The 11,188-nt window shown below is 43.2% G+C and overlaps 1 protein-coding gene across 1 annotated transcript; it reads right to left on the bottom strand.

The window, feature by feature from the left end:
• Positions 1–2,895: 2,895 nt before the first annotated feature.
• Positions 2,896–5,578, bottom strand: LOC125297377. Its single transcript, XM_048247726.1, has 2 exons — positions 4,008–5,578; positions 2,896–3,092 (listed from the first exon to the last, which is right to left on the bottom strand). The coding sequence occupies exon 1, from the start codon at positions 5,294–5,296 to the stop codon at positions 4,319–4,321; it is 978 nt and encodes a 325-aa protein (XP_048103683.1). The 5' UTR covers positions 5,297–5,578; the 3' UTR covers positions 2,896–3,092; positions 4,008–4,318.
• Positions 5,579–11,188: the final 5,610 nt, after the last annotated feature.

Genomic DNA, 11,188 nt, shown 5'->3' with positions numbered 1-11,188 from the left:
CCTGTTTTCTGACGTTAGGCTAAGGTAGTGTGTCGCCTCCATCATGAATCAAACCGAGTTTCGGTTGTGAATGTCCAACTGAGCTTCCAACAGGTCGCCACCATACTTTCTTATAGTGATGACATGGAGGCGATCAAACATACCTGAATCCACTGGTGTTGCTGCCAAGAAAATGCTATTTTATTTTCTTCACGTCTGCTCGTTTACCACAAAACGTGGCCTGAGAAGATTCTGAAGTTAAACGTCTTCTTCTCGGTATGAAGTGATTTGCAGAGGACCGACCAAAGCACGCCATCTGCTGGTGTGTAGTTTTACTCTGGTTTTATTTAATGTTTACGGTTTGCAGCTCATGGAAATACATATTAGAATAAATAATTTAGAATTACAAAAACGTCGACCTCAGAAGAGCTCTTATCAGCTAATTAAGTCAAAACACTGGCAATGGTTTCCTGAGCCTAATTACAGTCTGAGCAGGGCAATTTCAAAAATCATTTAATTATTTATTTTAGTGTGTGTGGAAGGCTTTTAATCTGCCTTTAATCTGACCAAATATGGGCTGGGGCAGTTACAGTGTCTGTGCCATACTTTAGTTTGAGCCTTTACTGTCTATGGTTCGAGCATGACCCTCACCTACTCCCTCTCTCCCACTCACTTCCTGTCAGTATATATATATATATATATATAAGAAACATACGCTAATCATCCCTTAATGCTCATTGTCCTGACAGGTTCCTTAACGTCCCCTAACGCTCATTGCCATTATTGGTGATGTGCCTGGTACGAACAGTAGTGATCCTACGGCAGTGTTTCTCAAATTTTTCAGACCAAGGACCACTTAACCAATAAAAAAAAAAAAACACTTAGCTAACAAAAACAGTACACTTACTTCAACAGTATACAATAGGCATACTCAATGAACCACCTTGCTTACTGTCTTTGCACTTTACTTTTGTGTCAGAGGATTCATGATTTAATCTGGCATAGTTTACATAGGCAGTTCAGTATTGCAAACAACTCATCTATTTTATTTTACCACGTCTGCTCGCGGACCACTTGGGATAGCTTGCAGACCACCATTTGAGCAACACTGTCCTACGGCCATACACCTGCTTTCGCCACAGATAATACTTACATAGAGTCCAAGAATTTCCTAAAAAGCTCCAAGACCGGCACACTCTCTGGAATTCCCAATTACAAACACTCAAACTCATTAACTTACAACCAGGGATGTAGTGGTAAAATAAGAGGTGGGTAAACTATGATTTCTGTGATCACGGTAAGGTGGACTGCGGTAATGGTTCCTTGAGTGTTGATGAGTGTGCATATTGTGAATGTGGATAATACAGTGTGATTTTTGAATGCAAAACGTTGCAATTGGTGAATAAACTCTTTTGAGAAGTGGATAAACTCTAAAAAGAGGTGGATAAACTCTATTTCGTGAAATTTCAGAGGTGGATAAACTGTTTACTTGTATTTAGCCTCCACTACATCCCTGCTTACAACTTCAAAACAGTTACAAGTGAAAAGAAGAAAATGTGGCAAAGACTCAAACTTTAGCAGGTTTATTACAAACATAACAGTGCCACAATGTACACAAACATAACAGTGCCACAATGTACACAAACATAACAGGGCCACAATGTACACAAACATAACAGTGCCACAATGTACACAAACAAGGTATACTGAACAATGTTAAAGTTTAACAGTTGGCTAACTATCCACTCTTTACACAGTGTAAGTATTGCACGCTGTCAAAACATGGAAACCACTTGAAGATGGAACTACGCACCATAATTAACCCAAGATTTAAGCTGCTAAATTATATTTATTTATATTGATAGGCAACAGTAAGCCACTTTCTTATGTACACAGTGCTCATACGAGCTCAATGACTGAATTATGTACAACTTGTATTGCTTCAGCTGGCAGTGAGCATTATGCATTATGCTTACTGAATGTCACCATGGTTACCTGTAGTCACTAGAGCAGATCTGCTGATCATGGTTACCTGGTACACATATTCACCAGAACACACACGCACGCGCACAAACACACATGCACGCACAGACACACACACACACAGTCACATGCACACACACAATGTGTTTTTTCAGTCAAATTAACTGACTGTTTCTGACTCACAGTTCTGTGCACCGTTCTCAGATGAGCAAGACACTTATGCAGCAAAAAGAAAGAAAGTCATAAGCAATAAGGCTACATATTACAGTATTCCAAATAACAAAGTCGTGGTCAAAAACAAAACAGAGATGCCATGTGACAGGGTATTTGTCTTCAGACTGAACTTGGCCAAAGCAGACAAACTGTCAAAACCAGAAATAAAAACACACAAACAAACAAACCAACAATCAAAACCTTAAACCTGTAGGTATGAACACACGGCACCTACTCCAGATTCATCTCAGTAACAGTGTTGAACAGTTAAGATACTGATCAGTTATAAATGTGGAACAGTTAAGAGACTGATCAGTTATAAATTTGAAGCCAGATAAAAGACTGATCAGGTATATGCACTCACAACAGTAACTGTTGTTTTAAAGCTGAGGTGAAGTGCCCTCTGGGTAAAGAGCTCTCCAGTAGTCTGAGGTGAAGTGCCCTCTGGGTAAAGAGGTCTCCAGTGGTCTGAGGTGAAGTGCACTCTGGGTAAAGAGCTCTCCAGTAGTCTGAGGTGAAGTGCCCTCTGGGTAAAGAGGTCTCCAGTGGTCTGAGGTGAAGTGAACTCTGGGTAAAGAGGTCTCCAGTAGTCTGAGGTGAAGTGCCCTCTGGGTAAAGAGCTCTCCAGTGGTCTGAGGTGAAGTGCCCTCTGGGGAAAGAGGTCTCCAGTGGTCTGAGGTGAAGTGCACTCTGGGTAAAGAGCTCTCCAGTAATCTGAGGTGAAGTGAACTCTGGGTGAAGAGGTCTCCAGTGGTCTGAGGTGAAGTGCACTCTGGGTAAAGAGCTCTCCAGTGGTCTGAGGTGAAGTGCACTCTGGGTAAAGAGCTCTCCAGTAGTCTGTACGGTAGAGAGAAAGGACTGCCTCTCTGGAGCCACCGTTACTTTGGGCTGAGGTTGCCATGGTCACATGGTCACCCCTGCAAAATAAAAACAAAAGACAAAATGTCCAACTTCAAAAGGCTGACATTGGTTGATGGCATTGCATGTTAACGTGAATTCCAAGAAACATGAAAGTTATCAGACAGCAGCACTGACCAATGGCTGCCATGGGTACTACTGACAAGACCAGCTCTCAGACTAGTGAACCGTTTCTGTGTGAGTGTGTGTGTTTGTATCGGGGTGTGCATGTGTGTGTGTCTTAGGGGTGTCATGATTCTCAAAATCCTCGATTTGATTTGATTTAATTTTCGATTTTAAAGACATGATTCAATTAGATTTATAATCTTTTTAAAATGATATCACTATTAGGGGTGAACCGAATTCAAGGTTCGGTTTCGAACCTTCAGCTTGTTGATGGGGTTCGGATTCTGCCGCTAATAGACCTCTGAAGTTAGCCTACAAAACATAAGAAATCAGAAATGCAAACGTTTTGCTCTACACACTTTTGTCCTCTGCCTTCAAGTGGATCTTGTGATTTTATCAGCTATTCCTGTTTGCTTTTGTTTATGTAAAGCAGATTGAATGACCTCTGTGTATGAAATGCGCTATATGAGGTCGACTTAAACTCAACTCCTAGCTGGCTCGGCGGCAACTTTAAGGCTGGTTAGCGCTTCAGACTTGTAACCGGAGGGTAGTCGGTTCGAACCCCGACCAGTAGGAACGGCTGAAGTGCCCTTGAGCAAGGCACCTAACCCCCTCACTGCTCCCCGAGCGCCGCTGTAGCAGGCAGCTCACTGCGTCGGGATTAGTGTGTGCTTCACCTCACTGTGTGTTCACTGTGTGCTGAGTGTGTTTCACTAATTCACGGATTGGGATAAATGCAGAGACCAAATTTCCCTCACAGGATCAAAAGAGTATATACAATAAAATACAATACTTGACTTGCTACCCACCTCATACGAAACTGAGGTCATCTCCATCCCCTCTTTCGGCAAACTGGCGGCTGACGCGGTCATAGAAGCCGTCGAAGTCCTGCATTTTGTCCAGCATACTCCTCTCAATAGTCAGGAACAGCGAACTCCCCTGTCCAGAGGTGTAGTCGTTGCGCGCTTCGATTCTTCTCAAAACAGAAGACGAGGCCTCCTGCTTCGGGATGCCCAGTTGCATGGCTACACTCAGTTGACAGAGTTTGGACACTTGTGTTAGGATGCCGCTCAGGCCAGTGTTGTGAAGAAAGGCGCCTAAATCACACATATTTTTCTTCTCAAACCTGGTATGAAGAATAGAGCACCTGAAGTTCATTTCGCAAAAGAGCAAAGTCAAAAAACCTTCCATAGGTTTCCTTCAGACATCTGAATGCTTCCTCAGGAAATGTTCCGCTGTAGGCCGTAAACTTGGAGAAGTCTAGCAGTTCGGTAAATGCCATCTTTGCCAGGGAATCAAACCGTACTTCTAACTCCGAGGTGAGTGTGTCCAGAACACTGACGTAAAGGCCATGAAAAACCTTCTTAGTCTCTTCTTCCCATTTTCCTTTCTTTGCAGGGCTATCCACTGGCTCCACTGTCTGAGAGAAAATGGAATCAAAGTCCCCATGCATTGCTGTCAGTGCTTCTAGTGTTCTCTTCAAAGCACTCACGTTACATGCTGTTTCCACACTGTTTCTTTGAAGGGCATCTCCAAACGCTTCCATACGAAAGAAAACGGCTGAAAATACCTCCAGCAGAAACTTGAACTTGGGCTCCACAACTTGAGGCAAAAGCTTCAAAGCACGGAAAAAGGAGTCATTATCCAACACCAGCTCACTGTCTAGGATCTTGTCAAACAACTCGATCACCGATTCGCTGTGCTCCTTCATCGTCTTCACCACATCTGAGATGTTATTCCAAAGAAGAGGTGCTGTGCTTGAGGCGCGCCTTCTAACAATGTTGTCCAGGGCCTCGCTGCGTTGCAGGAATGTGTTTAAGAAGAACGTACTGAGGTCTTGTAAGACTCCCAAAAACAAGCTAGCATCTTTGATAGAGTGGCACGCTTGAGTTACGGCTACACTCAGCTCCAGTGCACACCAATGTACGAAGATGACCCACGGGTACCGTTCCTTCACTTGGGCGACAAGGCCACTGATTTGGCTTGATGTGACGGCTTGTCCACTGTATGACAGAGCAACCAACTTGTCGCCACAGTCCATTTTCTGTAGAAAGGTGAGAACAAACTCTGCCAGGGCACTGGCGGTACATTTCTCCATCGCATCTGTGAACTCCACAAACCTCTCCTGTGCAAGCCCCTCTTTAGTTGCGTATCTCAGGACTGTTGCGATTTGCGTGTCCCATGAGTCATCGGTGGTTTCGTGTAGAATCAAAGACACAAAGTCGGCATCTTTTATTTCTGCTTTGATCTCATCCAAGACCACTTCTTCCACAGATTCCGTCAGCCTGTCCTCGAGGTCATCTGACAAACCTGAGAAGAAGGAGTCAGGGTCTATGTGAGTTGAAAGCCTATCATTGTCCTTCACTAGGGAGTTTGACGAGTTTGACAAAGGCTGATAGGGTCCCTCTTCATCTTCCTCTTCGAGTCCCCCATTCAACAAGAGGTTTATATCCCCTCTTGACCAAGAATGATGGCGAATCAGTCAGTACTTTCAGAATCTGTCTGTGTTTGTCCTGTTGCTCCGCAGACAACTCAGCTTGCGTTGACACCGACTGCCTGATGTGACGTTCGTGCTTCAGAGTGTGCAGCTGCACCATGTTACTGATGTGCTGGAAGCTGCTCTCGTGCCGCTCTGAGGCCTTGGGTAGGTCAGTCAGATCACAAAACCCTGTGGTCCAGACTAAGCTTTCGGCGGAGAAGAGTGAGCACGGCCAGCAGAAGAGCTGGTTTGATTTGGGACACCCCGTCAGCCAGGGTATTCTGCTGTAATGCCACGAATTGAAACGATGAATCATTTTGAGGTCCGGAGTCGGGCGGCCTCGAGCTACGATATCCTTTTTCTCCTCAGGTGACCTCAACTGAACGGGCGCAACAACAAAGACTCTATGGGAACTGGGAAGGTGCTTGGAGCATCGTTGGAGGCTGGTTCCAGTTCAGGGCCAGTGTTCAGTGCAGTTTCCTCTCCTCCCTCCTGCTGTGGTATGCTCTGAGGTGCCTGAACATCATCTTGTGATTCTTGTTGTTCCTCTTCTTTCAGGTCCACTTGTTCCACTATCTGACCCAGCAGCGCCACCTGCTGTTCACCACTCAAGCCTGAGGGCTGAGGACATGGCTGCTCCATTTCAGTATTGAGATTCAGGCAATCCGGCTCTGAAAAAGTGAGAAATCAAATAGATTCACATTCATTCATTTGGCAGACGTGTTTATCCAAAGTGACTTACAGCAATACAAAAACATTTGAAGCAGAATTCCAGTGATTTTTCACATATATCTTTTTGAGGTCACCGAGTACTGTCAGTGCAGAAAAAACCCCCCGAAAACAATCGGTTTTATCTAATTCAAGTTGCTGCAGCCAACAGCTAAAGTAGTAATGGGCTCCCCCATTGTTTACATGTGTTGAATGGAAGTCAATGGGAGCGACTATAAATAAATCGTTATTTATAGTCGTTAATAGAGGTGACCAAAAAATTTCCGGATAGCATGACTGCGGTGCTGGTAGGGGGACAGTTGGTAAGTGTTCTTTAGTCTTCTCCGGGTTCACTAACTAGCCAGCTTAACTAGCTAAGCAAGCTACTGACGAGGTTTGGTGCCGTTTTGAACAATATTACTGGATAAAAAAATGCTATTTCGGAAGTGTCATGACTTCCTGGCTCAAGGCCGCCACAACATAAAAGGGGGAGACCACACCGGAGTGTATTAAATGCAAAAATAGGTTTATTAAATAAACTATGTACAGAAGTCAGTAAATGTATGCCAAAACTGTGGTGTATGTCAGCATAATGAAATGTAATGCAAAAAGATGTGTCAGTGGGGAGCGCAGCCGCAAGTGTGATGTTGAGCAAGCAAGCCAGCAAGAGGTCTCTCGCGGACTGGGAGGTCCAGGTTTTATCCGGCTCCTAATTACACCACCAATTAGCCACGTCATCAAAACCCTAGAGCTCCCCCTGCAGGCCGAGAGACAAAACACAAAAGAGCAGCCAAAAACTGACAGACCTAGAGGTCTAGTGATGAACCCAGCATGGTAAAGCTGGAGCATTTAGCTTACTGCCCTTAGCTAATCCACTGTTTGCGATTTGGGGCTATAGCATATACCAGGCCAAGCTCTGTAGTTGTTGATCAACGAAAATTACTGTCTCCACGGCTTATTTCATGTGTTTTAATGCATAAAAACACCCTTGGGTTAGCCTGGCGAGCCAGACCCACATTAAAATGTAGGGTCTGGGCACTCACCAGTTGTCTTTCAAATTCCCTCTGCACGCAATAGGACGCAATAGGATATTTGTTTTCAAGTAGCAGGGAATTCAAGCCAAACCGTTGCAACTCTGCCATCAATCATTATGTTAAGCCCACCAAACGACTCTATACACGATTTCAATGCCCTGATTAAGTTTCGATTTTTGGAGCTCACAAGCCAACGGAGAGTTGCTAGACTAGCCCTGGCAGAAAATGCTGCCGCTAGGGGCGCGTCTAGATTTCTAGGCTACCCTTGGGTCAATTTTTCACTGGAATTACACTTTAAGTATCGATACTAATGAAATTAGGTATTGTGACATTTTCAATTTCAGGCTATTGTGATAATTGTAGTATCGGTGCACCGTTTAACACTAAATTAGACGTTCTCTGACGTTTACGCAAAACCCCTTAACGTTGTATAGAATTTTCATGTTGTAGTTTTTTTCCCCCATTTCACCGTGTTGTCTGGTTGACTATGAAAAAATAGGCTAGAATAATTAAATTTCAGACCTTCGTTCAAAAAAATTAAGACTTGAGCAACGGAATATAAGACTTTTTTTTTAGCCTTAATTTAGGAACATGACATTTAAGACATTTTTAAGACTTTTAAGACTCTGCAACTACCCTGTATTATTGACTCATTTAAGATGCACGAAACATAAAGGCTTTTGGGATCAGTTGATAACTCAACTTAAGAACCTTGACATTTGATTACTCATGCATTAGCACGGTTACGGTCTCTAACCTGTTGTACAGTCCTCGTGACAGCCTACCTACCAACAAACATCTCATTTAACATAACTACCAAGATAACATGACGTGTATTTGTATTTTATATCCATCGGTAATGTAGCCTATGAACCTCTATGTAGGCTACACAATCACCTAAGATGCACGAGAAATAAATAGGTTTCTGCGATCGGTTGATAACTCAAACTTGCGATAACACCCGTCTGATTAGACTCATACCCTCGGTTACGGTCTCCTTCAGTAGCCTGGTGCGCGGTCTTAGTGAACCTACTATATGAAGCCAGCAACATTCACCTCTCTAACATTTAACTTTCTAACTACAAAGATAACATGACGTGTATTTGTAGGCTATGTGATGAACTTCCCCATCGATATATGAATGGCCATGACCACAAGCATCTACCATGCACTAAAAACAAGGTTAATAACTTGCCGCGAACCTAGACAACCGTTTTGATAATAGACTCATAGCCTATACCTCGGTTACGGTTTCGTTTAGTAGGCTAAGTAGCCTGATGCGCGGTCTCTTCGTGACAAACGAAGCCAGCAACATTTAACTTTATAACTAGGCTACCCAGATAACGTGTAGCCTATTTGAAGCTTACGTGATGTAGGCTACTTCCCCATCAATAATGTGTAAATTGCCATAAACACAATCATCTACGATACTAGAATAAGGCTTGGTTAATAACTAACTTGTCGAGAACCTAGACCGTTTGATAACATTAGACTCACCCTCGATTACGGTCTCGTTCAGCCTGGCACGCGGTCTTCGTGAGGCTAAGCAACATTCACTTCTCTAACATTTAACTTTATAACTTTAAGATAATATGACGTGTAGGCTAATATGATATGTAGGCCTACTTCCCCATCGATAATGTGTGAATTGCCATGAATAAATAATAGGCTACGATGCACTAACAAGGCTGGAATGAATCAAACTTGCCGAGAACCAAGGCAAGATAAAGGGTAGGCTACAGCGGTTGTTGCACGTTTACATTCGGTCTCATTCTGTCTCCTCGTGACAGCCTGCAGCCTACAGTCATTCACTTCTAAACATTTATTTAACATGACTACTAAGATACACATTAGGCCTATGTGTATTTGTAGGTATGTGATATAATACTTTCCCATCGATACAATTTCCATGAACATAAGCATCTAGTTTGCACTAGAAAGGCTTGTGATCGGTTGATTACAACTTGCCGAGAACCTAGCGAACTGTTTGACTCGTGTGGCAGCCACGGTTACGAGGCCCGGAGAACCTAGCGAACTGTTTGACTCGTTTGACAGCCACGGTTATGAGACCCAGAGCCATACAGGCTCATCATAGTTTGACTGATTATAGGCTACTACCACTCCAGTAGAGACGCTAATACGAGATACGATGAAAGAGTAGCGACGAGAACACTCGAGCACAGCCAATCAAGCCAGTGTTGCTCTGTATGCGAAAATGAATGATGTTAGGAACACTGAGTCGGTTTTTGACGTTTGGCACTCGATTCTCCAGGCTCAGTGACACGAACCGGGTTATTTAACCGACACTTCGGTCAGTTCGTCAACACTAGTTCGCGGGAGTGGGTCCTCCCAGCCGTTTTTGGCCCCAGTTCTCCTAAATCCGTAACACCCACAGTAGGCACTGGTTATATACAGACCAATCTCACCGTTCAAAGACAAAACCATGCTTTCATTGAACAACAACTGCAGCGACTTTGGTCACGCTAGCAGCCGTGAACGTAGGCTACCATTGCACATTTGCAGGTTCAGCGATAAAGCGAAGAGGAAACGCAGGCCTAGACATCAACCAACCGTTAAAATAATTATGACTAGTTAAACCAAAGATCCTTCGCTTCAACCCTCTCTGGTTTAACTGCGTAACCAGCGCAGCGTTTTCTGACGTTAGATAGGCTAATCACAGGTTAAAGTTGGTAGCTTCCCGCAACCACGCCGAGTTTCGCAGTTGGATGTCGCAGCCAAAAACGTTCTGATGACATGCAGGGGATAAAACAAACCTTAAATCACTGGTGTTGCTCAGAAAATGCTATTTTCTTGGCGCTTGGTCGGTTTCCACATAAAAACGTAGCATTCAAGGTGTAAGGATTCTGAAGTTAAGTCTTCTCGTTATGAAGTGATTTGCATAGGACTGACCCAAGGCACGCCGTCTAGTGGTGTGTGTGTGCGTGTGTTCATTGCTCACAGATCCAAGTAAATCCACTGATCTCTTGAGTGTTAAAAATTATAAATTCTCAAAAGTAATTCCAAATTCACATAGCTGTAGCCTACATATCTGTCTATATTGTTCATACTGAATATCCACATTTATTCTGTTTTTCTTATAATATATTCTGTTAATGCACTGTTATAACAAGGCCTAGCCTACTATTCTAATCATAGACTGTACAGTCTATGATTCTAATGTTACTGCTACTACATTGCACATAATCTGTACATGTTGTTCATACATTGTTACATCATATCTATTTCTGCTCTTATAAGGTAATGCACTGCACATATTTATATTTAAATATTAAATTTATATTTCATTTATATTACTCTAAACCACCTTCTGTAAACCAACTGTACACTACTGTCTACACTGCACTATATTTATTGTCCTGTCTATGCACCACCTGTCTATACTTTGTATATCACATTGCACTTTTCTGCTTTGTTTGCACTTCTGGTTAGACACAAACTGCATTTCGCTGTCTTTGTACTTGTACTCTGCACAATGACAATAAAGTTTAATCTAATCTTAAAAAAAAAAAAAAAAAAAAAAAATCTAAAGTTGCCCATAATATATCCCAGATAGCAAGAGGCTGGTCGGACCACTGTCGGTCCATTGAGGGCATAGCTGTCGGACCACTGTCGGTCCATTGAGGGCATAGCTGGCGGTCTGCTGGCATTGCTCATCGGTTCTCTGGCGGTCTGCAGAAAAATTGCAAATGAGTGTCTACTTGATCCCAAATTCTCTTCAATACAAAACTCCAAAAAAATGTTTTCCAAC

The sequence above is a fragment of the Alosa alosa genome, chromosome 7 (genome assembly GCF_017589495.1).
Source record: "Alosa alosa isolate M-15738 ecotype Scorff River chromosome 7, AALO_Geno_1.1, whole genome shotgun sequence".
NCBI lineage: Eukaryota > Metazoa > Chordata > Actinopteri > Clupeiformes > Clupeidae > Alosa > Alosa alosa.
Note: the sequence above shows the minus strand (reverse complement) of the source record. Positions and strands in the feature narration are given on the sequence as shown.

What these genes read in the sequence shown, in the direction of transcription:
- LOC125297377 (XM_048247726.1), bottom strand. Translation starts at nt 5,296, where the DNA reads ATGGAGAAATGTACCGCCAGTGCCCTGGCAGAGTTTGTTCTCACCTTT.